Source organism: Suricata suricatta, chromosome 17, assembly GCF_006229205.1.
Source record: "Suricata suricatta isolate VVHF042 chromosome 17, meerkat_22Aug2017_6uvM2_HiC, whole genome shotgun sequence".
NCBI classification, from domain to species: Eukaryota; Metazoa; Chordata; class Mammalia; order Carnivora; family Herpestidae; genus Suricata; species Suricata suricatta.
The window spans coordinates 18,869,012-18,886,581 of record NC_043716.1 but is presented as its reverse complement, the minus strand read 5'-3'; the positions used below and the strand labels follow the sequence as shown (position 1 = coordinate 18,886,581).

At 43.8% G+C, this 17,570-nt stretch overlaps 1 protein-coding gene across 5 annotated transcripts in view; it reads right to left on the bottom strand.

Annotated features, from left to right (window-relative positions):
• The window catches only part of RHOT1 (ras homolog family member T1), a 61,388-nt gene extending 48,159 nt beyond the window's left edge, over window positions 1-13,229 (bottom strand). For 3 of the 5 annotated variants that reach the window (XM_029927675.1, XM_029927677.1, XM_029927676.1), the window contains exon 1: window positions 12,990-13,228. In XM_029927675.1, coding sequence (XP_029783535.1) covers window positions 12,990-13,065 — 76 coding nt within the window. In that variant the 5' untranslated portion in view covers window positions 13,066-13,228. Of the gene's footprint in view, window positions 1-12,989 lie in introns of all 5 variants that reach the window. The other 2 variants (XR_003904460.1, XM_029927678.1) reach the window with 2 other exon arrangements.
• Between the last annotated feature and the right edge of the window lie 4,341 nt (window positions 13,230-17,570).

Below are 17,570 nucleotides of genomic sequence, written 5' to 3'. Positions count from 1 at the left end.
TTTCTCTGTACTGAACATTTAAACTCTGTCAAATTTTCCTTTCAATGTTTATTCGATGTCTTAGAGAGTGAGAAAGACAGAGCGCAAGTTGGGGAGGGGCAGAGAAAGGGAGACACAGAACCAGAAGCAGGCTCCAAGCTCTGAGCTGTCAGCACAGAGCCCAACCAGGGCTCGAACATGAACCGTGAGATCATGACCTGAGTCTAAGTCAGACGCTTAACCGACTTGACTGAGCCACCCAGGCACCCCTCCTTTGAAATTTTAAATATTCACTCTTTCCTCTCTGTTCCCACTTTTCCCCTAATTATGGGACTTTTACAGAAACACCTCCCAATTCCCAACTTTCTCCCCCCTCCTCCAATCTCTCCTCTTATTAAAATCTATCAACAATACAAATGCCAGTCCATTTTCATTTCCTCAGCTCACCAAAAGCCTGGACTCTCAATTACCTACCATATCAAGGTGAAACTCTTCTGCTGGCCTTTGAAAACCATGCAATTAATAATTTAACCCCACCTCATCTGCCCAATCTCATTGCTCACTATTCCCACATACACAACATGCTCACATAAGGCCATTCTGCACTGTGGAAGCACAAAGAAGCTGTGACGAATCTCGTCTCGTCACATGGTTTTCTTCATCTAAAACATCAGTCTCTCTCTCCCCTCTACTTTTCCAAATGTTAGCCAACTCCGCAGGACAGCTCCAGTTCTACCTCATCTCTAAAGACATCCCAGGGCTCCTGCAGCCTTCCCTTTCCTCCTCTGAACCACTTCTGTGCCACCTAACTCACACCAAACAGTTATGAACGGAGGGTGCATACGTCATATGTATGTGTCTACACTAACACAATAATCTAGTATCTGAAAACCCTTGGATGATGAACTGAGAGTTCTAATTTTACATGAATAGGAGAAGGGCCTCGAGCACATCAGCCAGACTGACCTAACTGGACTTGCTCTCAACTTGCCCTGGACGACAGTGTTGCTACTGCTTCGGCACTGCCATCTAGGAAACGAAGTTCCGCCTCGTGGAACTTCTGGAACCATCCCATTCAAAGCTTTTCTTTTTCTTTTTCTTTTTTTTTTTTTAACTTTTTAATGCTTTTTATTTATTTCTGAGAGAGAGAGAGAGAGACAGTGCCATCAGGGGAGGGTCAGAGAGAGAGGGAGACACAGAATCTGAAGCAGGCTCCAGGCTCTGAGCTGTCAGCACAGATCCGATGCGGGGCTCGAACCCATGAACTGTGAGATCATGACCTGAGCTGAAGCCGGACGCTTAACCGACTGAGCCACCCAGGCGCCCCTCAAAGCTTTTCTTAACAGCAACTGAAAAGCTGTTAACACTAGGTGACTCCTGAGGGGGGAAAAAAATTCTAAAATTACTTTGGTCAATTTGTCTTTATTAGAAAAATAATGTTGCAATTTCAAATAATAGTAAAGGAGGGTGTGATGTAATCAAGAATCCACCTGGTCTTCATTCCCACCTAGTTTCTGGCAGAAAGCTTCAAAATCCCTTGGTCCTAGGTGACCATTAGGGAGAAGGAAGGGCCTAGACAGCTACAGCATGAGGACTGGCTGCCAGAAAAACTAACCATGTGATTAGTGGGTTGGAACTTCCAGCCCCACCCCAAAACCTAGCAGTGCGGTGGGAGCAGGGGGTAGAGGGAGCCCACAGACCGAGTTCAATCACAGGGTCAATGATTTAATCAATTGTGCCTACATAATGAAGCCCCACAGAAAAACTCTGGACATCAAAGCTCAGGGGAGCTTCCTAGTTGGCGAACATACTGATGAGCCAGGAAGGTGGCACACTCTGACTCCACGGGGACAAATGCTCCGGGCTCAGGACCCTTCAACACCTTGCCCTACATACTCTTAATCTGGCTGTTCATTTTTATAACCGTTAAGTACAGCACTTTCCCAAGTTCTGTGAGTTGTTCTAGTGGATTACCAAACCTAAGGGCATTGTGGGAATCCCCAAATTTGTAGTCAGTCAGGAAGAAGAGTGGAGAGTCTGGGGATCCCACTTGTAGCTGGTGTCTAAAGAAAGGGTAATCTTGTTGAGGACCCTGCCCTTTAACTTTCAGGATCTGATGCTTAACCCAGGGTAGTTAGTGTCAAAATTGAGTTGAATTGTAGAACGCTCAGAGTCAGACAAAAAGAAGAGGGCAGGACAGTTTTGTATTTATAAAAAGTAGTGATGGCTCAAAAAACTGAGGAACATTGTAACAGACCTATCCAAGAGGTCAAGTTCCACTTGGCATATTCCCCCATACCTGGACCAAACTAGGAGGATAACAACACCCACCTAGAAGGTCATATAGAGAGTATTCACTTCTGCTCCTACATGAGCCATCTTACTTGTGCAGATTCCTTCTATTAACTCTTTTGAAAGTATTTACCTGATTGTCTTCCAAGTGCAAAGCTTAATCTTAGCTACTCTCCGGGGTTAACATGGAAACTGTACTAAACAAGAGAGAGAAAACTGGGATGAAAGAGGTATGGGTCACGTACTAAGGGAAGAGAAGGGAACATTTACTTTTCTAAGAAGTCTCTAAATACAGCAGAAAATCGAAAAGCTCATAAAAGAAACTTATAGTTTGGTCCCAAGGAGGAAAAACTGAATCATCAGTTAAGACACGTTCGTTCTTAGGACAGCATTGTGCCTGTGTAATAGGCAACCTTCCAGCATGGCACCAGAGGTCTCCTGAGGGACTTCCTAGACCTTGGTGAAAACATGACTTTTCCTACCAGCTACTGAGTGTCTCTAGAAAGACTAAGGAACACATATTTCATTATCACCCACGGGAAATTCCTCAAGGGCAGAGAATGTGTCTTTCTTGTTCACTGCTGAATCTTAGCTCCCAGCAAATGCTCTTAGTAAGTGGAGCTTAGGGCTTAGCAGTTAAGAGTGGTTGTTACCACTTAGGAAAGTGGCTGGTTATTTCTGAGAGAGAGAGAGAAGGAAATGCAAGGGGCTTCATCCGACTGGTAATGTTTTCTTTCTTAAGCTAAGGGTATTTGTTATATTATTCTTTATTCCTTGGATATAAATATTTCACTAAAACAAAAGGAAAACAATACAGGCTTCAGAATCGGACAAGACTGGACTGGGATCTTAGTTCCAGCACTGACTAGCTGCGTTTCCTCAGGCCTCATTTTGTTAATCTATATAGTGCTGAACAGCTTCAGTGGACTTGGTAAAAGGATTAACTAAGATGACAGATATGTAATGCTTAGGACAATACCTGGCAAACATAAAATACATAAATGATAGTTGTTTTTTGTGATGATGATGAGCAGTTTAAATTAAAGGCATTAGTTAAGTGAGCACTAGAATGGGCCAGAAAATTTGGATTGAGGAATCAGCTTTCTAATTAGCGGTACAACCTTGTGTTGTCACTGACTCACTCGGGGCCTCAATTTTCTCATCAGTTAAGAAAAAAAAAGGACCAGAAGCTATCAGTGCTTACGCTCTATGATTAATCTAAACTATCATGTAGCACACCTAGAAGACTGGACTGCGACAGACAAAAAAGTGCACGTGACATGTACCTTGCAGTACCTAGCAATGGGAGACAGATCCCCAAGTTGTATCTATTATCTATTTTAATTGTGTATGGCAAAGTGATCTGTCAGGAATATTCATCTATCTGTAAGAAAAAAGTGGGACTTACCAAGCCAATATGGGATCCAGAAATTTCTAGAACTTGCTGACTTATAATGAGCATTTCATAACTTTTTTCCTTAAATAACTATGTTCATCATGGCCTGTGTAGGGTCCCAGAAACACCAAGCCTTCTGCTAGCTCAAGGTAGTATTCATCTCAACATCTGCAGGGGTCCATTCTAATTCCACGTGACCATGCACAATGGAGGCAAAATAGTTAGCTTAACATAAACCAAGCCACTGTCCTTTATCCCAGCATCAGAGAACCTAGAACTTGGCCCTCCTGCCTATTTTTTACTCTTGGCAACTGAGGCTGCAGAGCAAGAGTGCATCTGGGAGAGAGCCCTGATAAAGCTCCCTGCAAAGGCGGTGATGGCTGACCTAAGACAACACACAGCAGAGTTCCAGTCACCTGACAGGACAATGCCTCTCCTGTGAAGTCCAATCGAGTCCACCGGGCCCTGGATGTTATTTATTTTAGCAGTAGAAAAATTCCCAAGTACTTAAAACAACAGACCTCTTGGAAGATCCAATGCTTGTACAATTCCTGTGACCTTTGAATTTCTGGGTCTTTCTCACCCTGGTAGAGATGTCTTTTTCCCTAGATCTCCAAAATCCCACAACTACTGCCAGCACAGATGTTCCCAGAAGCTGTTCCATTTCTGCAGGGCTCTCCTGGACATCTTACACACCCCTGCATTCTTATCCGTGATCAACTGTTCAGAACTGGAAAAATGAGTGGCACGTGGGTGGCTCAGTTGGTTAAACGTCCAACTCTTGATTTCAGCTCAGGTCATGATCTCATAGTTCATGAGATCGAGCCCCACATCGGGGTGGGGGTGCCACTTGGGATCCTAGGTCTCTCCCTCCCTCTCAAAATAAATAAATAAACTTAAAAAAAAAAGGAACAGGAAAAATGAATCAGATGTTCAATAACTGAGATGCTCCTTATTACCCAAAAGGAAAACAAGTCTCACTCCTGCTTGGTCCTTGAGAACTTTGCCTGCCTTAATACCCTTAAGACCTTGAGTCCTCTCACAATCCCCTTTTCAGAATTACCTTTTTAAAATTTTGCTTGTATCCCCCTACTCCAAAGCCCTGGCAAGTCTCAGAAGAAATCTACCTAACTTTGAAACCATAGCTCAAAATGTGAAACAAAGATGATCAAAATTAAGTCAAACACCAACACTAAACGGCTTACTCGTTTCCAAGAAAGCCAAAGACTTATTGCTCCTTAATCACAACCACTTAGGATCTCTTGGCAAAAATCCAGGCCTTCAACAGGTGTTCCATGTTAAAGTCCCCTCCCTCACCACAGCCCTTATATGTCCCCCATTCTTCCTCACCTCTCTGCTTATGACTCATGAGAACACCCCTGTTCCTGGTCATTGTCCCTTTCTGCTTTTCCCAGTGATACTTTCAGAAAGGCACGCCCAACATTCCGAGGACATTCAGATGTCTTCACAGCTCAGCTCAACAAGGCAGTTATGTCTGTGCAGCAGCGGGCTCCCACCACACTACAAACCGGCCACCAGGTCTATTCCGCCATGGCAGGCCTCAGCGACAGAAGAGGAACCCCCACGGCCACCGCCACCCCCCGCAGGAAAAGGGCCCTGTCAACACTGCAACAATGAACGAGCTTTATTTATGCTTGATGACACAGACAGTGGTAGCAAAAAGTAGGAATCATTCAATTTAAGTTATTTATGTGGATACTGCCATTTAGAGTATGGCATTTTCATTTATTTATTCATTCATTCATATTGTGCCTCACCCATGAAAGAATCTGAGCTATTTAGTACTCACTACAATAAAACAATTCCATTGAGTTTCTGAACTAATTGTATAACAGGCCTTTTAACATCAAAGAACATGAAATCTCCCCCACATAAAAATCCAAGAGTAATTTCTTCCTTTTAAAAAAGTTTAAAATTAGAGCAAGAGAGACAGATTATAATGAATTCGGGAGAAAATGAGCACATTTTCATTAGTATCATTCTGGGTTTCCTTTTGGAAGAGCAGTAAGATGACAGCTACTTGAATTAATAAAAGATCAGATGTGATTAAGTTAAGAAATGCTTCAGTGAATCTAAAGCAGAGCTTTTTTGCTTCCCTTTAAGGCCTAACAAACTAACCCTGAGTGAGACCATCAAAGAAATAGGGAATCGGCAGGTTTAAAATTACAATAGGCCACTAATTTTAAGCTAATCTTAATTGAAAAATAAATGAGGACCTTAAGAACAAGGTAAACATTTTAGAATACTAAATTTTAAAAACTACTTAAATAGGCCTACAATCAAAAAGGCCCTTGACAATGGCAGACAGGAGTACAAACACTACATATTTTTAAAAGCTCCAAAAGATAATTTCCATAAAGGAACTTCTCTAATTACTGTACCAATTAAATTTTATATTGAACATAAATATAATCTATGACATCATTACATAATTTATAAGTGTAAATAAATAAAACATATATCAAAATGATATTTTAATATAAGTATTATATTATATGGAGGAAAAAATTGTCTTTGTTAGCCAGCCATTTAATGGTCTCTATTTCCTCTGTTTTGCCTGAGAAACACTGAAGTGATCTGTAAAAACAAAAGGCACGGTCACAATTATCCCCAGAGAGAAAGCCTTCTGATTCAGTTCAACACAACACGCCACAGTTCTGTCTGACAGTCCATGCCTCTAAGTAGGTCATCCATGGGAAACATAATTCATCACTATAGAACAAATTATCTAGATTTATCCAGGCTAAAAATTTCTTTGTCTTTTCATCACATCTTTTCAACATCTAGTTCTAAAGGACAGCAAATTCCTAATATTCATGAAGCAGAAATAACATTTTCTGGTTCTAATTACCATCCTACCAGCCATATTGGCCATTTTCCTTGATAACAAACACCCCGTACTTCAAGTGGCAAAGGGCCTACTCCTCATTGCTATCGGTTTCTTCTTAAGAAGGCTTGTTGGCTCTTCCTAAATTATAAAATTAGAATATACAGGGAGGAGGAAGGTGACTATGGAGTTAGAATTTTAACTGGGAAAGTTTAGCATTTGTGGCAATCACTAGTGTTGTTCCAAAGGAAAATTTCATTGACCAAATGCAGACTACCTGGGCTGCAGAAGAATGAATGTTACAGTCTATCCCTGTCCTTTGAACTAGATCAACACCAGTGCTTGAATGGCGCCAAAGGAACAAAAGGCAAGTCTTAATGCATACACGGATACAGAACAGACTCTAAAAGAAAAGAGACTATGTAGACTATGCTTGAACGCGGGTCACAGACTATCATCCAGGTACTAAACACAGTATAACTGAAACTGGAGCAGTTTAATCTTCAAATATCACTTAACAAAGACCAGAATGGAAAGCAATACGGCTCTAAAAGGATCGTTAAAAGTTTTTGCTAACATAAATGCTAGCTTATGACTGAAGTTTCTGTGACTTACCTTACGCCTGAAGAACTGTTTCCTAGTCCCACTAAGATGACCTCTGTGGTGTTTCAACGAGAAGCTGGCCTCTTTTGGCAACAAAGAGAACTGCTGGCAGCCAAGACATGGACTAGACATGACCCCATCACTACAAGTTGCTGGTAAACGTTACTGCCAGGACACAGAATCTCCCAGGCTACACAAAGCTTAGACCTGGAACAAGAGACTGGACGAACTCTGCCCCTTCAAATGCTAACAGTAACCACGTATCAGACTGGATTTGAGAAAGAAGAATGAGCAGGGGCGCTCTGGCGGCTCACTCAGTGAGGTGCCCAACTCTTAATTTCGGCTCCGGTCATGATCCCAGGGTCGTGGGATCAAGCCCCGTATCAGACTCCATGCTAATGTGGAGCCGGCCTGGTTCCCTCTCTTGCTTTCTCTCTGCTCCTCTCCCGGGCTTGTGCTGTCTCTCTTTAAAAAAAGAGAAAAGGAGAATCAAATTTTTATGACTAAGAGTGATTTGGAAAACACGTAAAGTCTAAATAAACGGAACTAACCTGAACTCATTCATTCTTCCAAAAGCTATAAATGACCTTTGAACAATGCAGGGGGTGGGGGTGGGGTTAGAAGAACCAACCAACTCCCCATGCCCCTGGCAATCCAAAATCCTCAAATAACTTCTGACTCCTCAAAAACTCAACTACTGATAACTACTGTTGACTAGAAGCCTTACAAATGACATAGCAGTCTATGAACATATACTTTGTATATGATATGTACTATACACTGCATTCCCACAACAAAGTAAGCTGGAGAAAACAATGTTATTAAGAAAATGAGAAGCCAGGGGATGGGGTGGGGGGTGCGCCTGGGTGGCTTAGTCGGTTAAGCATTGACTTCGGCTTAGATCATGAGCTCACGGTTTGTGAGCTTGAGCCCTGCATCAAGCTCTGTGCTGACAGCATCACTTCGGATCCTCTGACCCTCCCCTGCTTGTGCGCATACACTCTCTCTCTCAAAAGTAAACAAACATTAAAAAGAAAGAAAATCATAAGAAAAACACATTTACAGTACTGTACTGTAAAAATTCCTGTATAAAGGAACCCACGCAGTTTGAACTGCATGTTATTCAAGGGTCAACTGTATTTGATTTTTTTTTGAGAGTGAGAGAGCGAAGGAGAGAAGGAGACAGAGAATCTTAAGCAGGCTCCACACCCAGCATGAGCAGGATGCGGGGCTCAATCTCATAACTATGTGATCATGACCTGAGCCAAAATCAAGAATCAGAAGCTGATTTTCTTTCTTCTTCTTTTTTTTTTTAGAAACAACTTAGTGTATTGATTTGGGGGGGGGGAAGATGGGGTGCAGATAGGAAATGGGGGGGCAAGGGGCTCTTTAGTGTTTGCCAAAACCACGGACACACACCCTCTACACCTTCCTCCTCCATGGTGGGGCCAAGCAGGCTCCCACCCTTCCTAGTACCCTCTATCTCCCTCCTCCCCTGCACCCACTTGACCTTAACCTCCAGTAACAGGGCAAAGCCCTGCTTCGTGCTTCCAGGTGAGGCAGGCTCAAAGAACCTTCCTTACCCTCTTTCCCACTTCATTCCATCTCTTGTCTAAGTAACATACAGAAAAAGCAAGTACAGCTAGTACCTGGCAGAACAAGTCACCCCCGGGGCTGGGACAGGGCAGGCAGGGAGCCTGAGCCAGGTGTAGTGAACAACTGCAGGGGGCCAGGGGGCCCGGCTCTGCCCTCCTCCCTTGGCGGCTGGCACAGGAGCCCACACCCGCCTCCCAGGCGCCGTGTTCATGGGGTCCCCAGGGCGGGGGGCAACAGGCAGGGCATAGAAGCAGGAACTAGGCTCTGTAAAAGCACCCCTTTTCCTCGGCTTCTGGAGGAAGACCTCTTCGGTTTTAAGGCAGATGTGAGTTTCCTGGAAGCAGGGAAAGGAAGGGGCTGGAGATAGATGCTTTTTTTTTTTTTTTTTTTTTTTTGCTTGTGTCTCTCCTTCAGTATAAAATCACTGTAGAAAATAAGTTCTCTTAGAAAAAAACAAAACATAGAAGACAAACCAAAGGGGTATTTTCTTTGGCTTCAAGCCCCTCCCCTGAGGCACAGTCAGTTACTGACCCAGCCACCTACGGTCAACTGCATTCGAGTGCCCACATTGTGCAGGCCTCTTCCAGGCACTGGGTATACAGCAATACAATAAGGCAAATCCACTACTCTCATGAAGCTTACTTTCTAGCCCAAAAGACAAGTGAACAAATACTCAGGGAGAATGCCTGAGTCAGGGCCTTCTTGTAGAGAAAGCAGTACAGAGTAGTTCCAGAGTGGAGCAAGGGCCAGACTGCGATGACTCTGCACGCCCGCATAAAAAAGTCTGGACTTTCTTCTAAGTGAAAGTAGAAATCATCAAAGAATTTTAAAACTGGGTAACAGGATCTGAGATACTTTTTAAAGATGACTGCCTGCTACATAGAGAATGGACAAAATCAGAAGCAGGGAGACTGGTTAAGGAGATATTACAAAAGCCCAGGCAGAACTAATCAAAGCTTGAAGTAGTTTGACTTGAACTAGTTTTGATGATAAGCTAATCAGTTAGACATATTGGGTAAGAGTGATCAGATTCATTTAAATATTTTTTTAATGTTTATTTATTTTTGAGAGAGAGAGAGAGAGAGAGAGACAGAGTGCAAGCAGGGAAGGGGCAGGAGGAGAAGGAGACACAGAATCTGAAGCAGGCTCCAGGCTCTGAGGTGTCAGCACAGAGCCTGATCCAGGGCTCTAACTCACGAGCTGTGAGATCATGACCTGAGCTGAAGTCAGATGTCCAACCAACTGAGCCACCCAGGCGCCCCTGACCAGATTCATTTAAAAAGAGAATAACAGTTCCACTTTCTTAATGAATCTGACCAGCAGAAGATAAACATATCTCAATTTAAAAACAAGACTTCGCTAAAACTAAATCTTCTGTAATTTTAATGTAGCTACGTGATTCAGATAAAAGGGTATTAAAGCTCATACTAATTTTATTGCAACAAGTTAAGCATACTTGCGTGAACATCGTTAAATACAGATTCTGGCCAAAGCCTCTGACCATGAAAAGTCATAGCCCGAAGAACTTAAGTTCTGCATGCTTGCATTTTTAATGATTTTCAAGAATGGCAACTGACTGTTAAAGTGGCCTGAATGGTATTCATTATGTTCCATAATTAAGATAAGGGCCAGGTAATATTTAAAACACTTGGGCTTTCTCTGCAAATAATTATCTTAAAATTCATAGACAATTTTAGCTTTGATCTAAGCACTAAACAGACAGTAAGCATTAGTTAGGATTTAAGCCTGGATGGATCAGAATCCAGATTCTGGAGGAGCCAAGAAAAGATCCATTTCACCTTGAAAGTTTATTACAGGTTTAGCCAAGAGAATGCTGAAACCATTGACAACTATTTGGGAGCTTCAGTGAATGAAGCTGCTGCTATGTGGTTCTGGGACAGACACTACCAGCAGCAAGATATACCAAAGTGAAAGAGAAGGAATAGGTTTTACAATAATTCCAAAAATGATGTGTTTTTTAATATTTTTTTTGCTTTTCCCATTTCTCTTTGTTACCCATTCTTTTGTTAAAATTTTTTTATTTATTTTTGAGAGAGAGAGAGAAAGAGTGAGAGAGAATGAGCAGGGGAGAATCAGAGAAGAGGGAGACACAGAATCTGAAGACAGGCTCTAAGCTCTGAATTAGGTATCTGCACAGAGCCTGATGTGGGGTTTGAACCCATGAACTGTGAGATCATGACCTGAGCTGAAGCAAGATGCTCAACCGACTGAACCACCCAGACGCCTCTCTGTTACCCATCTTAGAATGACAACTAAATCACTACCACTTCTACCTTAAAAAGTGGTTTTCCTGATAACTTCATGTGTAGACCAGTATTAAAATAGCTTTGGTCACATTTATGTTTATCTAGCATCCAAAGTGGAGCTGCCAGGCTAACAGCTGTCAAGTATTTACATGAAATCTCAAAAAGTAATGCTTCTGGGGCGCCTGGGTGGGTCATATACATATACAATAGCTGGCCTAAAACTTTTGGTACAAACCATTTCAAGAAAAATGTCTTCCTCAAAAACTCAGACTTACTCTTAGGTCAGGTTACCCTATGATCCAAAAACTCTTGCGTGCACACTTTGCTCAACTGTCCTGTTTGCTTTCATATCTGCAGAACATGGCTTTTCATTTTCCTAACAAATTTTTAGTTCTTTTATGTATTTCTAAATAAGTAATACGGTTAACTTTTTAACTTAAATACCCTCAGGCTGACAATATATCTTACATACATATAGCACTTCTTTTCAGATGTTTCCAGACCAATTATGTATAATTGCTTCCTATATTCAAAGCTAAAACCAAAACACAGGATTTCTGGTTTTAGAAAATTAGTATTACAATCACTATGAAAACGATTTTACGACACTGTTAAGGACCAATTTTTTAAGTAGCTCATCTACTCAGTTCCCTATCTTATTCCAAATGCATCAGCTATGAATCATATGTTAAGTAACACCTTCCTGAACTTTGTCAAGGAAACTGAGGCAAAATACAGATTAAGATATAGTAATAAATAAGGACTAAAATTCACAACTGCAACCCAAAAAGAAAACGGTGAGGGGCCAAGCTTACTTCCAAATTCTGATTCTACAGATTTCTCCACACAGCAGGCGAACAGAGATTTCCATGCCTATCAAAGAACGCTACAGAAAAGGGTAAAAATGCATCCGCTTTCTTCCTCGGGAGTGCATCACCCATCACCGTGACCTGGAGGGGCTACTCTGGGCTGAAACAGGGTTTGGAAACTTGCTTCAAAACAGCAATCGCAGAGCATTAACTAATGTACAAACAAACAATTCAGTTCTCCCAGCCCACTTTCTTATTTTAGTCCTACCAAATGAGTCACATAACCAGCCAACTGATATCAAGAAGTCCCTGTTGTTCTGTCCCCAAGTCAGTACACAAAGGCATTTCTCCTTTATTATATCTTAAAAGGGTGAAATCTAAGAATTTCTAGGGGGTCACATGTGATGTATGAGCATGTGTCTGTTTGGTTTTTCTGTGTGCCTGTAATTTATGAAATAATTACCCAGCTACGGAATAAATAATGCTTAAAAAGAGAGGAGTAACTTGGGCTTTATGGGAACAATAATTCTCTCAACTAAATAACCCTCCCCAGATAATTATTCATTAAGCACTTGTGTAACTTGTTTAACTTGACGTTGAGAGTACATTTTTGAGCAAACAGCGAGTATAACAGGAGTTTTTCCAATGTTAAGTGCAAATATCTCTGAAAACGCTCAATGCCTAGAGGGTGGGAAGACTGCGAACGCAAAAAAAAAAAAAAGAGGGGGGGGGCAGAAACCTGACCTTGCCCGCAAGTCGAACAGTTCCGCGCCCCCCTCCCCCGAGCTTCCCCGGGAGCCGGTTCACACCATCCCAATTGGTCAGTCGGCCTGTTTCAGCACCTGCCGGCAGTGACAAGGGACTCTGCACGGAAGAGAAGAGGGTCTGAAAGGAAAGCGGCCTCGGAAACGCTTTGAGGCCCAGGAGGAAAGGATTCGAAGCGGAAAAGGAGGAGAGGACCTTCGGAGAGATGAGGCTGGAGGTCAGAGACTCACGGGGACAAGGCTCGCGAGGACGCCCGGGGGTCAGGGACGGGATGTGTTAGGAGGGCCCAGGTGAGTGAGAGGTTGGATGCCGCCTGCTGGCAGCCGAAAGGGAAGAGCTAAGGGGCTGGGAGGCCCGAGGGCGCAGAGAGGGGCGAGCAGGCCCGGGGCGGCAGGGGCTGCGGTGGCCGCGGCGGCCCCGGCGCGCGGACTCACGTTCTCCCACCAGCAGGATCCGCACGTCTTTCTTCATGTCGGCGGCTCGCAGGGGCCGGGCTCGGCCCGCACGCATGGAGCGGACTCCTCTCGCCGGGAGCGCCCAGCCCGCCGCGCCGCTCTCCCCGCGCTACGGACGCCGCCAGCCAGCCAGCCTCCCCCGCCGCCCCGCCCGAGCCTCGGCCGGGGTCCGCCGCGCCGCCTCCTCGGCTGCTTCCCTAGTCGGGAGCCAGGACAGCGCCAGCTCCGCCTCCTCCGGCTCCGCGGGCGGCGGCGGCGGCGGGGCCGACGGGGCGCCGCGAGGGACAAGCGTGTTCGGAACGCGAACGCTCTCCGGGCCCAAGCGGCGCCCCCGGCGTCCGGCTCGCTGCAGCCCAGGGCCAGGGAGCCTAGCCCACCGTCCCCTCGACTGGCGCCCAGGCAGCAGATACCCCTGGGGCTCGGAATTTGAGGAGTAGATCCGCTAGTCTGACCCCATTTATTTTGCAGAATTGGGGCAGGAGAAGTTACTTGTCCAAGGTCACATTAGAGCTTGGCAGGGACTCAGGACGGGAACATTCTTACCAGACTATAATCTCCAGGATGGCAGCGACCTTCCTACCTGGTTTTCAGTAGCATCCACACCTTATCAGAAAGTGCTTGATTGATTATAAGTTGACTGACTCCCGGAATAGAACAAAACCACCACCCTAACGGCTTTTTGCCTGTGATGCTAACAAAATACAGTTCTAAATGGCATTCTTTTTTACGTTGTCCTTGTAAACAGATTCATTTCTTTGTAGCAAACTAAATGACTTCCCTCTGTTCTAAGTCAAATGAAGTCACTTAGTTTCTAAGCCAAACGAAGTCAGTTTTTGTGGTTTCCTTTGAGGAGGGTCTTCTGATACTTTAGTTAGGCTTGCTGAGCACTATGCTGGATCCCTGGGTGACACAAGATAATGAACTCCTACTGATTTTTCTAATATTGTCTTAATTTCCTCCTGACCCTGTCTGTCTAGAGGAATTTGTTGCTACCTCCCAAATGCTAGGACAATGCTTGGCATGCAGTGGAAGAAAGAGATAGATAAATAGATACAGAGATATATAGAATTAATGAGGATACACTATCTACATAATGTGCCTTTTTCTCTTAAATATTACATAATAAGTTTTTTAAAGGAAATAAAATGTGCAAAATATAATCCTCCTTTCTCCTAGGAGAAGCCACGGGGTGTGGTGTAGCAGTTGAGTGCTGCTGACAGATTGAACGGGATTGAATCCAGAGTCTGACGCCTAATTAGGTATGTGACTCTGAGTAACTTATTTTACTTCTCCAACCTGTCCATTCCATAATCTGTCAATAATGATAACAGCACGTACCTCTTCAGGTGGTTTTGAAGAATAAGTAAGATAGTACGTGTCAAACATTTGGGACAATGCCAGATTCGTGTACCTGCTCTATTGATCTCAGCTGTTATTATCATCATGGAGGGCACTGAAAATATATAGGTCACAGGTTTTGAGACAAATACATTGTTACACTTACAATAGTATTTTGCCTCTTAGTATAAAGATATCTCTAAGGAGCATAGGAGAGGAAGCCCTTCCAAAAAATTCTCTATAGTATAAAGAGGGAAATAGGAGAAACACACTCCCTCCTCGCCAGGAGATAATGATAATGAAGTTCTCTTCCAGGATGGATGCAAATAAGACGGATGGAAATGTGAGATTCAGGAGTCTTGATAACCAGATCTTCAGGGAAAAGGATTCCTCTGAATTTTCTTTATTTTTATTTTTTTAATGTTTATTTTTGAGAGAGAGACAGAGAGACAGATCACAGCAGGGGAGGGGCAGAGACAGAGGGGGAGACACAGAATCTGAAATAGGCTCCAGGCTTTGAGCTGTCAGCACAGAGCCTGACATGGGGCCCGAACTCGAGAATGGTGAGATCATGACCTGAGCCGAAGTTGGCCGCTTAGCCAACTAAGCCACCCAGACACCCCCTCCCCTGAATTTTAGTATTCCACAAAGGTTGAGTTGAAAAGACCCTTACAGAGCACCTATTCCAATCCCCTTACTCTACAGGTAGGAAAAGCAAGACCCAGCGAGATACTGTGACTTGCCACAGGCCGTGGAGCTGAGACTAAATCTTGGCTCTGCCATCCTTCGTGTGTGACCCTGGGCAAGTCACATCACCTCTCTGTGCCTTAGTTTCCTCTCTCCCAAACAAAGACTATAATCTCTTCCCAAACGTTTACCTTATGGGATTGTTTGGAGGATCCTATAAAATGTGAAAAAAGCATTTCCTTAAAAAAAAAAAAACTCCACAATTATCTGATGACAAAGGACAAAGGTCTTTTACAGATGGGCAAATACTTCAGGGCACTGCCTGCTCCAAGCGACCCTTTGTAGAGAACCTTGACCCCAGGAGCTCTGCAACGGGATTGCCAGCTGATGACAATGTTAGTTCTGTGCACCTTCTCCAGGAGCATGGGAAGAGACAAGGCCTTCATGGTGTCATACGTGTGTGCTGGGTAATGGCTTTGGCATTTCTATTAATTGGAATGTCTGGAAGGCAGGAGACTAAGAAGAGCTCATTTGGCAGGAGAACATCACAGAGTTAATATTGCAAACCCCTTTGTAAATAAAGCCTACTTAAAAATCGAGACATAAGTGCTGCAGAAAGGAGGCAACCCCACCGCTGCCAACACGCAACAATTAACGGTTTGGTACAAACACTCATTAAAGCGGGGGAGAGGGCGTCTGGGCCTCCTGGGCAATGTAAGTTTCTTCTTACAACCCCTCTCCATCTCTTGATCAGCTATACTTCTGACGCTTTGCCCCTCTGCCCTCCCTGGAGCTTGATGCCCTTCTTCTGATATGAACAGATATCCATCAGGGATCACCCTCAAGGTCTCCTGGAGACAGCATAGTTCAGGGGTTAAGAGCAGGGACTCCAGAGTCCACCTGCCTAGGTCTGAACCTCAGCTTTGCCAGTTACTAGCTGTGCATCACCAAACAAATTGCTTAACTTCTCTGTGCCTCATCTGCTAAATGGTAATAATACCGCATGGAATTGTAGTGAGGATTAAATGTGATAATATAATAGGAAAACACTTAGAATAGTGCATGGTACATGGTCACTGATTTATAAATGTTAAATAAACAAAGTAAACTGTGAAGAAAGAGACTTCAGTACACCTCTCCCGGCCAAAATAAGAGCCACATGATGCAGCAGAACATAAGCCAGAAAATGGAGTTATTGGCAATGGACTTTGCTATTGGGATATTACAGAATGATAACTGTATATTAAGTATATTGGATAAAGCCAAGAGGACAGATTGGAATCTAGAAGGCATCGATGGAATTTTCCTCCAGGATGGTGCTAGGAAGGAGTTCTACCACCACACGACAAACTTCATGCCTCCTCAACTGTGCGAGGGACATCGGGAGGTCTGAACCAAGTACTTTTGCCGGGAGGTAACAGGGTCCAGCTTTTATGCCCATCAAAGGGGGAACTTGCCACACAGCCTCTCTGCGTCCCAGAACAGTGGGCCGCCCTGGGCCAGTGGGCAGATGACTGGCATGGGGCGGAACAAATGGCTGGCTCCGACTGGTGAGTTAGACACAGTCCCGGGCAGGAGGCCAAGTAAACATTGGACTGGCATTGGTCCCACTCCTCAGACCTTCTATCTTTGGTCTCTAAAGTTAAACCCAAAGTAGCATCCATCACCCACCCATTCTTTACTTTTGTCTCCCATTGCTTCCGGGATGACTTTTTCCTTTTCCTCTCAAGCCTGCTCTGGTGGAACAGAAAAGTCCAATGCCTGATACAGAGTAAATATTTTATCTTGCCTTGTAATGCATTTGTTCTCGGTTCATTGTTCAAACATCCATGTCCTCTGCACAGTCACATGGACAGGTCTCTAGAGGACACTAATTCTGCTTGTTTGATTTAGCTGGAAGACATGTCACTCTGCACAACTACTTTAAAAAGCATTTGATAATTAACCACGTGGAAAGGAAAATTTTCCACATTGGATGCTCATCTGTTAACACAGCATAATTTACAGAGCTGTGGAATCACCACTGTACCCCTGAAACAAATGTAATATTGTGTGTCAACGATGCTAAAAAAAAAAAAATCCTCATGTATTGATGAAGTTGCATCCAGTTTTCTTTATAATTTTCTTAAGCTCCTTTCCAACACAGATTGTAAAAAACCCTCAATTGAGAGATAGTCGGTATTGAGAAGTCACGCAAATCCTTCCTTCCCACAAGTGGTCTGAATTCCCTTATGGAATAGGCAGGAGCGTGGGCTCTGGAATCTACACTTCATCTCCAGCACCTTCCTAGCGTGCAACATTGGACGAGGTACAGAACCTCTCGGAAAACATAAACCTCGTCTGCAAAATGGAGCTATCTCATAGGGCTCTTTTGATAATTAAGTAAAACCTGATAAGGCATTTATCACGTTGCCTAACAGAGCCCATGCTCACATATCGCCCTTCGCTGCGTTTTTTAATTTGGAATTCATTTGCTGACATGCATTACCTTCCCAAGGGCAGACCGATTAGCCTGCCCACTCAAACTGTAAACTC